The 18,251-nt window shown below is 30.5% G+C and overlaps 1 protein-coding gene across 1 annotated transcript; it reads right to left on the reverse strand.

Annotated features, from left to right (window-relative positions):
- Positions 1-11,038: 11,038 nt before the first annotated feature.
- LOC108904836 (elastin-like) lies at positions 11,039-13,440 on the reverse strand. Its single transcript, XM_018707528.1, has 2 exons — positions 13,336-13,440; positions 11,039-11,584 (listed from the first exon to the last, which is right to left on the reverse strand). The coding sequence occupies exons 1-2, from the start codon at positions 13,345-13,347 to the stop codon at positions 11,138-11,140; spliced, it is 459 nt and encodes a 152-aa protein (XP_018563044.1). The 5' UTR covers positions 13,348-13,440; the 3' UTR covers positions 11,039-11,137.
- Between the last annotated feature and the right edge of the window lie 4,811 nt (positions 13,441-18,251).

Consider the following 18,251-nt stretch of genomic DNA (forward strand, 5'->3'; position numbering starts at 1 on the left):
TGTTAATTGTTGTAATAACACGAAGAAACACTTGGTTTGTTTCGCTTTTAATTTCTCGTATTATCAAAACATAGTGTTCGTTAAATCGATTTTTCTCGAAAACGGATCGAGATACCGAAATGAAACAAGAATACACAATTAATGGAAAAATGATTGCTCTTTCAGGTTTTGAATCAAGTTTCATGTTAGACATACAGGGTAAAAGGTTATTAACTAAATTTTCGGTAAAATTGGTCGTAAGTGGCGCCCTCTATGAGCAATGATGAAATTACAACACGCATCTTATTCGTCGCCTAAAAAAACATAGTTTCACAAATTTTCAAGTTCCTAACCTACATATTTTCAGAATAATCGATAAAAAAACGATTTAAAATTTTAACTTTCAACACCCTGTATTTCCGAAACTCTCAACTTTCGGATAAGGCATGTTTGCGCCAATTGTCACCATTTCACGTGTGGTATCTTCAGCTTTCGATTTTCCCATTGTTAACGAATCACCCTGTATAAATAAATTACATATCAAATATACTGAATAAGACAGTTCCTAATAAATAAGTTTGCAGATATAGTTATTAAATTTTTTAAAACATGTTGATTAAAAAATGATGTAATTTACATTTTAATATGAAAACATTTTTATTTCCAACAATTTTTTAATATAACCTTTATTTTTATGGCTAAAACCTTTTAATGAATACTGCTAATTATATCACCGTTTATTTTTAATATGACGGAAACAGATTTTATAATCATTGACCAAGATTTGTAGAATCATATTTATGGTCTTGTTTTATATTTACTATACTGTTGGATTAGACTAGAAATTTACGCTAACCAGAAATTTTAAATTACTGAAACTTAACAATGTATCGATTTTCAATACCTGCGGGGATCTGAATTAATTGCCTCTCAAACTTGATACATATAAGAAAATGTCAAGGTCGTGCACAATATGACAATATACAAGTATTTCTAGTTTTGCAGATTAATAATCATTATGTTTGTGTTTTTGATCCAGTTTTAAATATATTAACAGGGAGACATGTGCAAAAAAAAATAAACTAGTTCAATAGTGTTGATGACAGATAAGATTGGAAACGTATTAACATTTTAGATATAAATAATCATGTTAATTTTTTCTATGGTTTTATGTAAGCAGTAAGTCGCCAGGAAAGTTAAAACTGCAACAAAGTAGTCGACTTCTATCCCAATTTTTCTGCGGGAACTTAAAAGTACGTATTCGTAATAACTAGAAGAAACGTTTTACAATTTCTCGACAGTAAACAAACAGGGTAAGTACTTCATTGGAAGAGTTATTCCATAAATCTCTTTACACAACTAAATAGAAACCAAATGTAGACTTTGCTATATAAAATATTTTAAACAAAGTAATTCGACAAATTTAGAGGAAGTAATTTTACATTTTCATACATGTGTAAACTAATAGGAAATTGAATATAGTTAATTTTAATGCTATATTGCGAAAAGTTCTTTTGCGAGCGATATATTGAGGCATCAATTGAGATGAAAATTGAAATTTCTGACGGTACCCTATCTGCTCCCAAATCTGGTACTTCTTCAGTAATTATCCAGTGCCTTAAACGAGAAATCAAGAAACGCAGTGAGCGACTTACCATCCTCGAGTGGAATCAGTTTTCACAAATATACAATACGACAAATTGAAACGTCAGAAGAAATGATTAACTGTTAAACTAATTGTTAATTAAATTGATTATTAATGATTGGTAGTTAAATTTAGTTTTTGTTGATAATAATAAATAACATGGTAAAGTGATTCTATCACCTACAACTTCATTGATTTTTTAAGGTGGATGTAAAAATTCTTTATTGACAATCACCTTATAATCGGACTTTTACCGACACATATGAACGTCTAAAGTGATACTTTATTCACTATAACAAAAAAATAATAAACCTAAAATAAATCAAATTTAATTTATTTACTTATTAACATTTAAATTTATAGTAATAGACATTTTGTTTTTTGTTTTATCACACTTAACTTCCTTTCCGTTAATAACAACCCTTGTTGCCATCATTTTCGGAACACATAACATCTGCCGAAGTGTGTGAAGAATTTGCACAAGTTACGGATGTCTCTTCTTGTAAGGAACAGCTATATTTTCCATGGATTTTCCTTGCAAAATCGAGTTTGTTAGATATAGACTCCTCAACATAACTTTCTGCCACAGAAGAGCTCTTCCATCCACCATGCCGTTTGATGGTTGTAAGACTTTTATTGGCCAATAAAGTTGTTGAAGTGCGTCTTAAACAATGGCCAGTATATGCATTGGATCCTATTGAGGGTACATTCGCCAATGTGTTGATTCCAACAGGCCGAGAAGTATATTTTTGATTGATTCATCTTAAAAAGAATCTGTTTAGTGTTAGGCGAATTGGGCGCAGAGAAATATATTTTCTGCATATTTCTACAACAATCACGCAAAATCCTTCTTCTATAATTATACATTTTCTTGAAATGCCTGTCTTGGGGTCAGGTATTGAACTTCGAGCATATACTCCTAGAGGCAGCCTTCAGTGCTGAGAAAGCGAAAACTGGTGTGCGAGAGAGAAATGAGAATAAAATGACATGCTGTCTCTCTCGCTCCTCGAGCTGATTGGGCACTGATGGCTGCCTCTAGGAGTATATGCTCGAAGGTATTGAAAGTAGGTAACTGCCAACCTCCTGTACGTCACTAATTTTCAAATTTGTCAATTCGCAGCACAGGCACCAGAAACCCCCATTATTAGTGCAACCTAAAATAATTCAAAGTTCACTGTATACCTAACAACAAGTAAAAGGTAATTAATCATTAAATATTCTTTATCGGAAGCCCCAGTCAAAAATCCTTCAATATGTGGTCTTTCCAATACTGCAGCTTTTTTTCCTTTGTATCCTCTTGATTCAATCTTCAAATAAACAGTAAGTAAGTCCAATATCTATGATTTTCTAGACCTTTATAGTAAGTAGCCTTCAACATCGAATACTTCGACCACATAGATAAAATTGCATATTTTTTCTTCAAATTAGAAAATAGCATGATTTCTTCATTTATAGTCATTACCCTCCGTTTTTCCCTCCATTCATTAAATTCGGCAAACACTTTTTCGTAATGTGGATTTCGCTGGCAATAAATTGAAAATTGCTTCTTGAGCTTCTTCAAAAACAGCCACAGGAACACAATTACTTTCTTGCATTTTTACCAAATTCAGATAACTAGAACTGTTTGTTTAAATAAATGATAATAAACAACGTACCATAGCAACCAGTAAATATAACAAAACCTATCACGTTTCATTGAGTAGAAATATCTAGTCGTGCGAATATTTTTTTATTAAATTCCAATAATTCTGACTCCACAAATATGAGTGTGATGTGATTATGGATAAAATGTTGTATTGCATTCGTATTTTAATTGCCTCTTATCCACTGAAGAATATTAAACGCTCGAACTACGTTCTCGCGTTTAAACATTCCTGCTTGGATAAAATGCTACTTAAAAGACTTATACGATAAATAACTATTACCTTCTGGATGTAAAAGATTGTTATATGTGGAAAAAATTTTTTTTTGACACTTAATAAATATTATGCAAAATTCAACTTTTAATGAGAGTTTTCGAAAACAATACTTTTCAGAGCTTCAGCGGTCAGTAACAAGCACCAAAATAATACAAAAATGTTTGTAATTAGAGCTTTCAAATATTGTATAAAAGTGAATGTATTCAAATATAACTATTATAAAATATGTTAGATATAGGCATACTTTGAGTTGCGAGAATTTTTATTGTAAAGTATATGTGTTTATAAATATATTTACTAGTGCCGTAAATACTTTGTGTGGTTAATTAATTAGATACTCGTTTATTGCAAAATGCAGAACTGTAAATATTCCGATGTTCTTAATTCTTGTGCTTGTAGTACCAAATTTATGGTCAGAACGTGGGTAACTTCGCCATGATAAATACAGAAATGTAATAAAGGGGTTTGTTGAACTTTTGGCATTAATATTTTATTTCCAGAGTTACTGCACTACAACGAATATTTATATAGTTGCGGCAAACTATATTTATTCCATTGATTAATTACTGTCACCCAAATTTGAGATTAATTTTGTTAATATTAGATATATTGTAAAGTATCAAATACTGTTACCATATATTTTTCTTTTTGTATCTTTAGTTACATATTAAGCATTTTTTGTAAATACAAAGAAACAAGAAAGCCGCCTTTGCAAATCGTTTTTTTTATTTAATCAGGGCATACTGTGATGATTGTAAAAACATCTTCCCTAATGTCAATTGGCATCTCATTGGAATAGTTTATTTTATTAATCTACTATTCTGTAATATGAAAAAAATTGAAATATGAACAGCTGATTGAGATATTTTAAATAATCCTTAAAATAATTCCTCGATCTATAGAAACAGCCATATTAATGCATTTTTGAAAAATATGTCCAAGTGAAACCTGAGAAAAAAAAGGTACAGAAAGTAATTCTTTTTCTCGCCGAAAAGTTGACAGGGAACGTACAATTATTTCCGAGTTCATGTAAGTTAGAGAATTTATTTTCAAATAGACAAATTATTTAATACTTTTAAATTATATCTTAGTTAACTTGGATGTCCACCGAGTGTGCTTAGTGTTTTTTTTTGTTCTTAAATTTGACATTAAACTAGGAGTTCAAGAAGTCATAGAAAAACGTCGTTAGTAGACTATAGAAATCAAAATTATATTGGTATTAATATTTTAAAAATAAAGGATTGCCAAAAGTGGCTCTTAAAGGCGTCATCTATAGTGCGGTTCATCGAAATCGATGAACGATATGTCTCATATAACTACAATGGTTCATCGACCATATCTGGCAAAAAGCAAAAAGATAAAATATAAAAATATTCCATAATTAGCTATTTTAGCAACAGTATATTACTACATTTTTCATTATATTGGCCTTAATTCTTTTGGTGCAATTAGTTACATCATATTTATTGTTTACAGTTACTTTACAAAACGGTTTTTTTGTTGTTTCTCTAAAACATGCACATTTGACATATCTGTTTGACTTTTTGCCACAGATATGTAATCATACCAGAGATTGTCTATTTCATTTTATTGGGACCCTATACATAATGAAATAGATCTCTTTAAAAATTCAACGCCTTATAGTAATTTACCTAGTAATTTGATATAAATAAAAAATAGTTGTCAAGTTAAGCTAAGCATCTGTTATATACAGGGTGATTCACAACATCCAAAAACATTTGGAAATAGATGCGGCATGAAAAATGGAGTCAATATCTTAAAAAAAAAATTGTAAAATCCTTATAGTTTCCGAGAAAAAAATATTGAAGTTGTAGTACATTCAACCATTACATAGCTGTACAACTGTAATCTCTAGCGTCATTCGCAATAACCGTAGAGAGTCACGCGGCCTCAGCGACTCCGAATACTGAAATCCGATTTTACAATCGTCGTTACGTTAGTGTTTACCTGTGGTGTTTACAATAGTTTTTTAGAAGTTAGTGTCAAAAATGACTTGCGTGTATAGCAACTCAGAGTTGATGGATATCGTTTTAATTTATGGTGAAGCAAGACAACATTTTGTATTATGGTGAAGTATTTGTGTTATTGTGAAGCAGGGCAACATTTGTGTTAGTTCGTAGAAACTGAGTAAGGCGGACCCAAATGTGTTTACACGTCGGTGGATAACATTTTGAACAGTTGTTGTAACATTAGATATGTCAAATTATTTTATTATTTAAAACCACAAATTAATTTTATAAATTAATAATAACAATAGCAGCAAAAGTAGTGGAATTTGCTGATATAAAATAGGTGCTATAAAATTCTTTTTATTTATTTAAAAAAGCATTTATTTATTTATTTATTTACTGTTATCTCTAAAAACTCTGATTTCAATAAATCTACTACTTTTATTAGAACAAATATTGCAGTTTCCTCATTTTCTTTACTCATTTGGGAAATCTCTCATTAAAAATAGTAAGAATTTGTTTATATGTATACAGGGTGTATTTAAAGGGTACAAACATAAATACGCCTTTGTTGAAAACGGTTGGCATTAGAGTATTAGCAAGGTATATATTTTTTAGTCTTATTTTAAGCAGTAGCATATCTGTATGGTCATGTTATGACATACTGCTCAATTATAAAACATTAAATAAAAGCAAATTTTAAAGCATAGTGGCGTTTTAAAATATTTAATTCCAAGTATGAAAAATTAAACTGAAAATATTTATTAAATTGATAGATTTTCTTAAAAAGAATCACATAGTGTAGTAAAATTAAGTCAAATAGTTCTATTTTATGTCTAGTTTTAAAAGAATATCACAAATTTGTGCAATGTAAGTTATGTAATGGAATATGACTCCGGAAATGTCAAAATTCACATGAAATTAAAAATAAAACAATTTTCCAATGATAATTTCTTGGAAAAAACAGCACAGAAGTGTAGTACATGTTTGTCACTAACAGGCCACCGCAGTACAAAACATTATCTGTACCTCACTTAAAGATTTTCATCAAATTTTGAAACGGTAGCTTTGTACAGTAGCGGCTTTCGAAGAAATTTTACTAAATTTTCAATATACATGCAAATAACGTTATAGAAAGTTAAAGTGTTATACCTTTAGCAAGTTCACATCCTTAGAACTGGATTTGATCCAATATATAGGTGCATTGTACAAGAAAAAAAAATTGTATCATAAGTCAAACGACAAACTTTGTAAATTTTGTTTTTAATCTAACGGTGAGTGTGAATCTGCTGTAGACATTGGCTAGTGCATCCTCCAAGGACTAAAAAGCAGTATTTATTTTATGTTATAGACTTTTCCATAAGTGAAAAATTTGTGAAAAACGATGTCATTTCGACATCTAGAACAAAATTAAGCCATAAACATTTAAATAAATGCAAACCCAAGTGGAAAGTATGTAAGAACTTTAATAAAGAGGTCATAAAATAGATTTAGATAGGTAAAAACAGTTTTAAGTAAGAAATGTTACTGTATTTTCATAATTTAGCATAGGTTCAGAATAGATGTAAAATCTATTAACCTACAATGGAAAATGGGGTATCAAAATAACGAGAATTGTATCCTATAATCGAAAATAAGCATAATTTTCAGTTTTAGAAATCCGTATGCCCAAAATTTCATAAAATAAGTTATATCATATGACAGGTGACGTTGTAACCACAACAAACTTCTTTTGTTTTCGGGTTTATTAAAAGTGTTTTGGACGAAAACAGCCAGTTTGCTCATGATCTTTGAACGATAAACATCTGTGGTAATCTGAAACTTCTGAAAGAAAACAAGTGAAAATCACAAGAATAATCAAGGTAACTCAATTATTTTAAAATTTGTACCTTTTCAGATCTCAAATGTCAAACTGATGTGAGGTTTTCATTTCGTCAAAAGTTGTGAGAAAACGAATTAGTCCGAACAGGGATCAAACATAAGAAAATTAAACTTGTACAACAACGATCTGTTAGGATTTCTGACCAATCAAGTGCTTCGACTGCAGGGAATTTTCGAAAAGAGAATAAAGTGCGAATTCAAAATTAGTGACCAGTGCCTGAGCGGAATAAATGGTACGGAGGAGAATCTGGCGGCTTCAGAACGAGTTAATGGCAGAAAACAACGAGAAAGTCTAGTTCCAGTTCAGCAGGCCTGCCAACTTCAAGATCATCTGAGAACTTTGAAATTTCAAAATACAAGGTAGACCATTTTATTTAACTGCAGTTAAAAGGTATATTTTATTGGCCACATATTTAAAAAACATTGATCAATGAAAGATAAAGATATTTAAAACAAAATTTTAACAAATTTAAAAACAAAAGTTTCATTTAACCAATCAAATTTGAAAAGTAATATAAATAAAGAGATCTCAAATTCTAATTTTAGTATAAGTCTAGATTAAGAAAATTTGTATAACTGTATATCTGAACATCCGTTGTAGTAAATATAGCTGACACTTGTTAAAGTTATCCGATTTATTTATTATTCCATGTGTGATATTTGAGGAAAATCTATATAGTGAGATAAACTAAATTTATGACAAAGAAATAAGTAGATTCTTGCTTGAATAAAATATTGAACCCGCCTCCTGCTCGAGGGAGTTGCTCACATAAAAAAAAAAAAATAAAGTGTAAAATAGAGGCCATTTAAGCATTAGCAGGTAAATATACGACTTGTGAATTGTATTTATGTCTTTAACATATACACTACACTACACATAACATACTTTATCGACACACATATACAGGGGCTATTCAAAACTTACTCGAAACATTAATTTTCAAAATAGAACATTCATACATAAAATTTTAACTAACACATAAAACAACATTCAACACAACAGTAGGTATATCTATATAAATTTTTCCCAAATGATTTTTTCCTATATCAAACGTAAATTTATCATTTAATCATACTTTTCAGGAAGTAAATATTTAATTGTGCACAACAAACTATTAAAACTATTTTTTAAATCAAAATATTTAATGTTTCCATTCAATTAAATGCATTATTAACTGCAAACGAATATTTAATTCGTCAAATCCACCAGTGATTTAATTGGCTCTAATTAATTTTATTTCTACCAATTAAGTCCTTTCCTCAGTGTGTGGATTTGAATATTTGCCATAGCATAGCATACTTGGTAATGTTATTGGAATGGCTAATTATTACTAACTACTACTACTTTATTTCAAATATTTTGCAAAAATCAAATTGTTATGAACTGTTGAATACAGAAATTTAGAAAATTAAGTAAAATAATATTTACAAATCCATTTGAAAAAAGATCAAAAGAATTCCCAATNTAAATAAACGGATGACCCCACAAAAGTTGCCTTGTGCGTGGGGAGAAATTTTAAACATATTAAACATATTAGAATTCAATTAACAATCAATAATAATAGATAATAATACTGTATATAGATAAATTCATATATAATACAAACAACTGAGAACACAAAAAATATGTATAAATAAAAAAGAAACAATACAGGTACACATGCGTTAAATTAACATTTTGAACAAGTTCAGCAAAAATGTACCTACACACATACATGTTTTTGACAGGTAAGTTGTATATTATATCTAAATGTAGCTTTTTCTATCAATAATTTCATGTATTACTTTTCTAGGTGTATTTGTAAGCAATACTTTTATCTTTTGTTTATATAGACATTTATAATTTATAGTTTTAATATTTAATGGAATGTGTTTATAAATAAATGGAATTAAAAAGGTAAAACTTCTTTGACCAATAATTTTAGGTACTCTAGGTAACAGATCTAGTAGATATATCGTGATCAAAAAAAAAAAAAATTATATCGTCTGGATATTTATAAAGATAAGTGGAAATATTTAGAAAGTACAGTTGTCGATGATCAAATACATATTTGAGTCTCTTCGTAGAGTGAAGCAGTTGGGTAAGTATAATCTTTTTTAAATGCAATTTTTATTAACCATTTCTGTGTTATTTCCAATTTTTTTACATAGTTGTTCATTACCCCTTCCCATGCTAATATGCCGTATATAAGATGGGGTTGTACTAAAGCAAAATATAAAAGTTTCATTTGTTTAACATCTAATATATCTCGGAAATTATTCCATATTCCATTTTAAATGTGAATCAATAAATATACCTAGATATTTTATTTTATTTGTTATATTTTTTCAGCTATATTGATTTCAAGTTTGTGGTAACTTGGTGATTTGTCAGTGTAGCATGTAAAAGGCATAAAAAATGTTTTTGAGTAGTTAATAGTTAATAACCTGCTGTTCATCCATAATGCAATAATAATAATTTTAAAATCTTTTTCAGCCTTTTTTTTTAAATTTTTCGAATCATTACCTGTATAAAATATAGTGGTATCATCCGCAAAACTAATTATCTCACCTTCTGTGGGAACTTCATATAAATCATTAATATATATATTGAATAGGACCGGGCCTAATACTGTACCTTGAGGCACACCAAATTCTACTGTTCTTGGAGTAGTTTTTATATTATTAATTATAATTTGTTGTTTTCGATTTAATAAATAACTCGACAACGATTTTAAAGCAACTCCTCCGAAACCTATTTTTTTTAAATATTATTAATAATTTGTTGTGGTTAACTGTAAAAAAATGCATTTGCTAAGTCAATAAAGATGCATAGGGATGGACAACTTTTATTTAAAGATTTATACAGAATTTTAGTTAACCTTGCTAATGCATGTTCAGTTAATAGACCCTCTCCAAAACCAAATTGCTGTTTTGAAAGTATTTTGTTTGAATCTAAAAAATGTATTATTCTCTTTTTTATTACTTTGGTCTATAATTTTGTACTTCATCTTTATTACCTTTTTTATATAATGGTTTTATTAAGGCATGCTTTAACTTATCTGGAAATATACCTGCTGTTAAGGACATATTTATAATATGTGTTAAGGGAGTACTTATATATTCAGAAATTAATTTAATGGTCTCTGATCTTATTTGATCAACTCCTGGTGATTTATGTGGTTTTAATTCGTATATTATTTGTTTAATTTCCATCATTTCTGTTGGTTGAAAAAATATAGAAAGATTTGATTTTTCGGGATATACAATTTGTAGAACTTGATCTATTTCTTTTGCCATTTTGCTGCCTATAGTACTATAATGATCCGCGAATATTTCAACAATTTGATTCTTATTTTTTACTAGTAACCCGTCAGGAGATTTTATTTCAGAAAATGTATCTTTAATTTGTTTTCCGCCACATATGTTATTCACTTTTTTCCATAATTTCGTAGTAATTTTGATATGCATTTATCTCAGTTCTATAATAATTTATTTAGTTTGTTTTACGATATTCTGTAATTTATTTTTGTATAATTTAAATTCCATCTCAGTATTGATATCATAAATGTTATAACTTTTAATAAACGTTTATTATTATTTTTTGCTTGTAGAAATCATACATCATCGCTATTGGAAAAATGTGTTGTAAATAATAAAACTTATTAAATTTAGATGGAAATTTTATTCGTAAAATTTATACCATATTTTACAGAAAGAAAATAATAGGTACACAGCATGTTCAGTCATTTCAACACTAACGTCTATTTGCCATGGGTATCAGGGATCCATTGACCTCCGAGAGCGCCTTCCAAAGCTCCCTTGGAAGCGACACCGAGACCGAGACCATGGGCTCCGAGTCCGAGACCGAGACCGTGAGCTCCTAGTCCGAGACCAAGAGGACCGGCGGCGAGGGCGGCAGCACCTGGGGCGATTACGGCGGGGGCGGCGACTGGTACGTCAGGGATCCATTGTCCTCCAAGAGCGCCTTCGATGGCTCCTTTGGTGCTTATTCCGGCGGCGATTCCGTGTCCGGCGACTGGGACGTCAGGGATCCACTGTCCTCCAAGAGCGCCTTCGATGGCTCCTTTGGCGCTGATGCCGACACCTGGGGCGAGGATACCAGCTGGACCAGCGAGAAGAGCTCCTGCGCCTAGGCCAATTCCACTGGCGCTGGTGTAGGCGACGGCTACGAGGAGGACAGCTACGGCCTGCAGGACATATCACAAACAGGTTTTAACTAATCTCTAATCTTAAGGGTATGATTGGATAATCAGCAAAAGGTACAACTACAACGATGTCAGTCCTATGTGGGAGGTTATCAAAAATGATAATGACGATGAAGAAAAGAAAGAATGCAAAGTAATAAAAAATTCTACCAGTTCCGTGAATGCTGATAATTAATGTATTAGTTGATAAACTTATAAAATCATTATTGCTGTGATGTCCATAAAAATTTTTTGTTTAAGTACAAACAAGAATAAATAAGCAGAAATACGAAGGATATGCGAATTTATGTTTTACACGATATAACTAAAGCACAAAGGGGTTAAGCATCATTTTTCATCAAATTGAATCTAAGCTAAATGTTACTGAGCATAACATGCAATGAGAACAAGTGTGAATACTCGCACATTCTAATTTTTCTATTAAAAGGAAGTGCTATAATGTGTAACTGCCACTGTTTAAGTGTCATATTACTAGATGGGATGATTTTGTCGGAAACGTATGTTGATAATTCAGGAATTTTATTTACAATAGATAGTTTTGGTTCCATGAAATAGAAATTTTGAGAAAAGAAGGAATTTACAATATCAGAGAGAAATCACAATTTTAACTTCGCCGAATGAAAACAAAATGAAAAGAACAAAAGCAAACATTTGGAAAGCGTTTCGCCACATCTAAAGATGAACATAAAATGTTTTACGTGAAATTAATAAATATTTCATAATGCCACATATGCAACACATAGCAATTTTTTATTTAACTGACCCTTACAACACTAAACATAATTAAATAATTTAGAGAGTTAAGTTTTCATTGTTTTCTTTCCCATCAATTATCTACAGGAGTATTTCATCTTGTTGGAAAAAAGATACTAAAAATATTAGTTATATTTAATGATAACAAAGATGGGCTCTATAAAGTTACGAAAAAACGGTAAATTGGTTTTAAAAAGACGATGTTATTATTAACATTAACATATTAAATTCATTCTGCACAATGCAAAGAAAAAAATGCTGAAATGCCAATGATGTATGTGATATGACTTCAAATAAAATTCACCACTTTCAAAAAGCAGCATAGAAATATTAAAAAAATATTTAAAAACTTAATTACGAAATCTGTACTGAAATATTATGCGATTAGAATGCAGTACTGTGTGTTTTTGAATTAATTTATGATCTGTATAAACAAGGCAGTTACCCAACCCACATTTTTTTTTTCAATAAACAAATCGAATCGAGAGCCCTACTTTATTAGAAACCACTTTTTTAGAGACCATAAGCGATTGTACAAAAAGTAATGTTGTTTGCAGAAGGACAAATTTTATTTTTGAGCGGATCATAAAAATGCAAGTTGTTATCTTGATTTCATGCAAGGTTAGTTCTTACTGTTATATTTATGTTAACAAGTAATACATATCCAGATAATTATACTAAAGAATGAGATAATTAGACCAATACTTTTTATTAACTTTTTGAAAAATGTTCGATGATTGTGGGATCAAAAAAAATTTTTTGATTAAAAAAAGTTAAAGAAATGGTGAATGCGCCGGTAAGATGAAGACAAAATTTTCAGAGAGGACCAAAATTAATTAAAGTTATTTAAATACTTAGCCCAAGAAAGGAGAGGTAGTTTTTAGAAATAATAGAAGCGTTAAATATTGTCAAGCAACTGATTTTTTCATAGGAATAATTGATAGAAAGAAATAATTGCAATAGGTAAAGGCAATACTTACCAAAGCGTTCATTTTGTTCGTTCTGTTGATTGTGAACAAGTGATACAATTAAACGGCATTACAGTTTATATTTATATACTGACCGATAACCTTGCCCACACCCAAATCGGACGCCGAGTTCTATGCGCCTTTTCCGCATTTGTGAACTAGATAGTAATTGCAGAAAAATGATGAAATTGGAAAAATCGAACGCGTGCATCTGGATGAAGCTGAGCGCTTCCGATGGCACCCCCGAAAGGAAATTCTGCTTACTCCCGCGGTTATTCCTCGAATCCGTATTGTGTGACTCGGTTAAAATTTAAAAACCGGTTCGATTCGTTTAATGATAATTTAATTGGTGTAGGTAATTGTTTATGTAACCACAGAAGCGACCTGTTATGCCTACAAAATATGTCTTATTTGAAGAAGAGTTCTGGTATATCTTCTATGCATATACGTGTGCAATAGTTCGAGATATTGCATTATCATTTTAAGTGATTGGTATAGCAGGGTCACATATTTTCACCTAGATATTTTTTGCGAATGCAGTGAGGTTTAAGTTTAGGTGTCCTTGTGCTAAAAAATGGTTAAAGATGAACTAAATCGCCTCAGTAACAACAACAGGGCAACAAATAAAAAATAGAGAAGAAGTATATTCTTTGAAAATTATTTATAAATGCAGTGTTCAAAATAAAAACATCACAAATTTTGTGTGAAAGAGAAAAATAATTATAGGCAAAATGTGGTACTATTTTTTTGTTGTATTTAATACTAAAAATTGTATATTAATTTTAAATGTTTTCTTTATGTTGAACGAAAAATATTTTTAAAGTCTAATTTGTAATTTTGTTATACAAAAATTTTTACAAAATTGACAGTAATAACTTTATCCACGAGAATTATAATCTTATAAGTGCTTTAAACACTTCGGCAAATCGGCCGACTTACCTTGTGCAAGACTTCTTAGTTTATTTCACAAACATCATTGTTGATTATTTTTAATGATTTTATTCATTTGGTTTTAAATTTTCGGTATTCTTTTCGAAAACAAATTCCAAGTGAATTAATCTGCTAAATATTATTTACAACTATTTCTCTATTTGCATTTATCCAGTAATTTTGTTATTAATTTTTATTGTGCACTAACACTAACTTCTACATTTATTACTACAATCTTCTGACCTCATTTTCTAAAGAAACATGCTTTCTCTATAAATCTCGACTAGTTCTGCTAACAACTAGAACTTCTTAAGTCCAAAAATCAGTCACAAGCCAAATCATCTGACTTACATGGGTGTGTATGGAGCGCTTTACTTACAGCTTTAGTTGCAACTGTTGAAATATAATTTTAATAAATATACTTGTCGTTTCAGAAAAATTTTTAATCTCTCTACAACTATAATTCTCAATTTTATGTGACTTAAATATAATTTTCTGTCTTATTAATTCTTTTGTTGGCTATTTAAATGATATCATGAGAAAGTTCAATTTAAGTAGAAATGAGCTAATCTTATTTGATAAATGAGAATCGCAGAAGGCATGCTGACTTTGCTTTCCACTTGTCTCATATAAAGTATTTAAATTAAATATGAAAATGAACTGGTATTNATTATTTCTCTATTTGCATTTATCCAGTAATTTTGTTATTAATTTTTATTGTGCACTAACACTAACTTCTACATTTATTACTACAATCTTCTGACCTCATTTTCTAAAGAAACATGCTTTCTCTATAAATCTCGACTAGTTCTGCTAACAACTAGAACTTCTTAAGTCCAAAAATCAGTCACAAGCCAAATCATCTGACTTACATGGGTGTGTATGGAGCGCTTTACTTACAGCTTTAGTTGCAACTGTTGAAATATAATTTTAATAAATATACTTGTCGTTTCAGAAAAATTTTTAATCTCTCTACAACTATAATTCTCAATTTTATGTGACTTAAATATAATTTTCTGTCTTATTAATTCTTTTGTTGGCTATTTAAATGATATCATGAGAAAGTTCAATTTAAGTAGAAATGAGCTAATCTTATTTGATAAATGAGAATCGCAGAAGGCATGCTGACTTTGCTTTCCACTTGTCTCATATAAAGTATTTAAATTAAATATGAAAATGAACTGGTATTCAGTAACAATAATATGCAACTTAGTTCTATAAATATTCATTTACATGAGTAACTACGTACAATATGTTTAAATAATTATTTATGGGTATAGAACTTTTTAAATTTCTGATACTATTAACGGTACTTTATTGCTTTTTTTTTCTGGGGCGAGAGATTGAAATATATCCATGGTTTGCTTGTAGCTCATAGAGAGCGCCACCTACGCTAGGTCGAATGCGTTGAAAACGACAGAACTTTTTTATCTTTCAAAAATCTAATTCTCAGGTAGCAAATTCTGATTTTACAACTTCTTTTACACAAAAAAGCTATACTTTTTGATAGTCGCTATCTTGCACCGTTCTCAAGATATTTAGCTTTGGTAATTCGAGTAATCAAAATAAGGTACGAATGTCAAAAAGAACAAGAGTTTATTTCAAATTATAAATTGTGATGAACAATTGAATATCGAATATTACAATAAATGTTCAACATGTCCGCCTCCAACTTCAATACATTTATTAACGCGTTTGTTCAAAGACTGCCGTATTTTAAAATAGAGATTCTTGTTACGAAATGATTCGGCGGCATTTACAATTTTCTGCCATAGCTCTTCGCGGGTGTTTATAGTTTCTCTATAGACAACTGATTTCATGTAGCCCCAGAAACAAAAATCCATAGGATTAAAGTCAGGACTACGAGGAGGCCATAATATTCGACTCCCACGACCGATCCAACGATCCGGAAAAATGTGGTCAAGATAGTTCCGTACTCTGACAGAATAATGAGGGGGAGCTCCATCTTGCATGAAAAATAGATTTTGCCGTGTATTCAGTGGTAAATCGTCGAGGTAGTCAACTAAATGGTGCTGCAGGAAATCTAAATACAAGTCACCATTTAGATTTGGAGGAAGCTCATGTGGACCCAAAAGGTGATTTCCTATGATTCCGCACCAAACATTTATCTTAAATTCATGTTGGAAGTGACGCTCACTGACTACGTGAGGATTTTCATTATCCCATATGTGCTTGTTTCTAAAATTGAAAATTCCTCGACGAGTAAAGGTCGCTTCATCAGTGAATAGTACATTATCCAAAAATTCCTGGTCAAGGTTTTGCTGATTGCGCATAAAATGAGCAAATTGTAATCTAGCTGGTAAGTCTGCTGCTAAAAGATTTTGCACGGGTGTAAAATGGTAGGGATATAAATTTTCCTTGTGAAAGATTTTGAGAACTGTTGTTTTACTAACACCGGTTTCTCTAGCTACCTGCCTGCTGCTAACTTCTGGATTTCCTGCCACTCTTACTAAAATTTCTTCTTCTTGGTGAACTGTAACAGTACGCCCTGCGTTGTCTCTTTTAGGACGAAAACTACCAGTTTCTCCAAGTCTATTAAAAAGTTCTTGAAATAGTTTCCGATTTGGTTGCCTTCTATTCGGATACAACTCTGAATACCGACGAAGCGCTCGACGTCCAACATAATCTGATTGCGCATAAACGCAAACCATATCGCGCATTTCTCCATTTGAAAATAAATTATGGCGTGGCATGTTATCTCGCACTACGATTTAGATCATAAAGTAAAGAATACTTTTAATAAGGCACGAATAATACTGTAATATTACTGACAGCACTAAGATAAGTGGAAAATGTCAAAATTGGATTTTAACATAAGCCTACTTGAAAATTTTTGCCGATTTGTAATTGAATGCAAATACATTGGAATTTTCAATGGCAAATTTTACGAGAACGGTGCAAGATAGCGACTATCAAAAAGTATAGCTTTTTTGTGTAAAAGAAGTTGTAAAATCAGAATTTGCTACCTGAGAATTAGATTTTTGAAAGATAAAAAAGTTCTGTCGTTTTCAACGCATTCGACCTAGCGCAGGTGGCGCTCTCTATGAGCTACAAGCAAACCATGGATATATTTCAATCTCTCGCCCCACAAAACCCCTAACACCAAAATTTCATCTCGATATGAGCATTTATTATGAAATAAATAAGAAAAAACTAAAATAATATTTTGCATTAAACACCCTGTATCTCTATAAGTATCAACTTTTGGACTAAGGTGAGTTTGTCTAAATCGCAATATTTTCACGTCAGGAATCTAGTCATGAATTTTGGCCCATTACATCGCGACCGCCCTGTATAATATTGTTTTCCTAATATAGTCTATGCAAATTCCCATTTAAATATTTTAGATTATTACAATTAGACATCGTGGGAAGCGTTTCAGCTGGAATTGGAAATAACTATATTCATTTTTTCTGAATAAAAACTACCTCAAAGTCAAACAATTTTAGTAAATTCTTTTGCAAAAACATTTCTTTTTCTCAAATTCTCAAATTTCTCTCAATTTCCTGTTTCTCAATTAATTTGATATTTTATACATTAAATTTCAGTTTTACATGTTGTAGACTATACTGAGCTATGTTAAAAATTATATTTCCGTACTTTTATTTCAAATACTCTATACTACTAACATTGAATTTTGTATGTAACAGTAACTTTGATACTCGGTTCGGGTCTTATACAGCAATAGGAAATTATATTATCTGATTGACTTTGATCAAATATTTCACCGAAGTAACTTAGCAAACTCTGTTAAAAACTATTTACCAATGCCCCAGTGAAGTATTCATTTGTGCTCCTATAATAGGATAGGCAGATAAAACCCAACACATTCTGCTATATTTGCTCCAGCTAGTGAAACTTTAGAATTCCGGAAATTTCTATGTAATCAACGTAGATTTCTGTTAACTATAACTAATTATTTTATTTGCAATTAAAGCCTATACTCATTTTCACTGTATGTATTGATAATTATAAAA

The sequence above is a fragment of the Anoplophora glabripennis genome, unplaced genomic scaffold (assembly GCF_000390285.2).
Source record: "Anoplophora glabripennis isolate ALB-LARVAE unplaced genomic scaffold, Agla_2.0 scaffold8, whole genome shotgun sequence".
In the NCBI taxonomy this organism is placed as follows: domain Eukaryota; kingdom Metazoa; phylum Arthropoda; class Insecta; order Coleoptera; family Cerambycidae; genus Anoplophora; species Anoplophora glabripennis.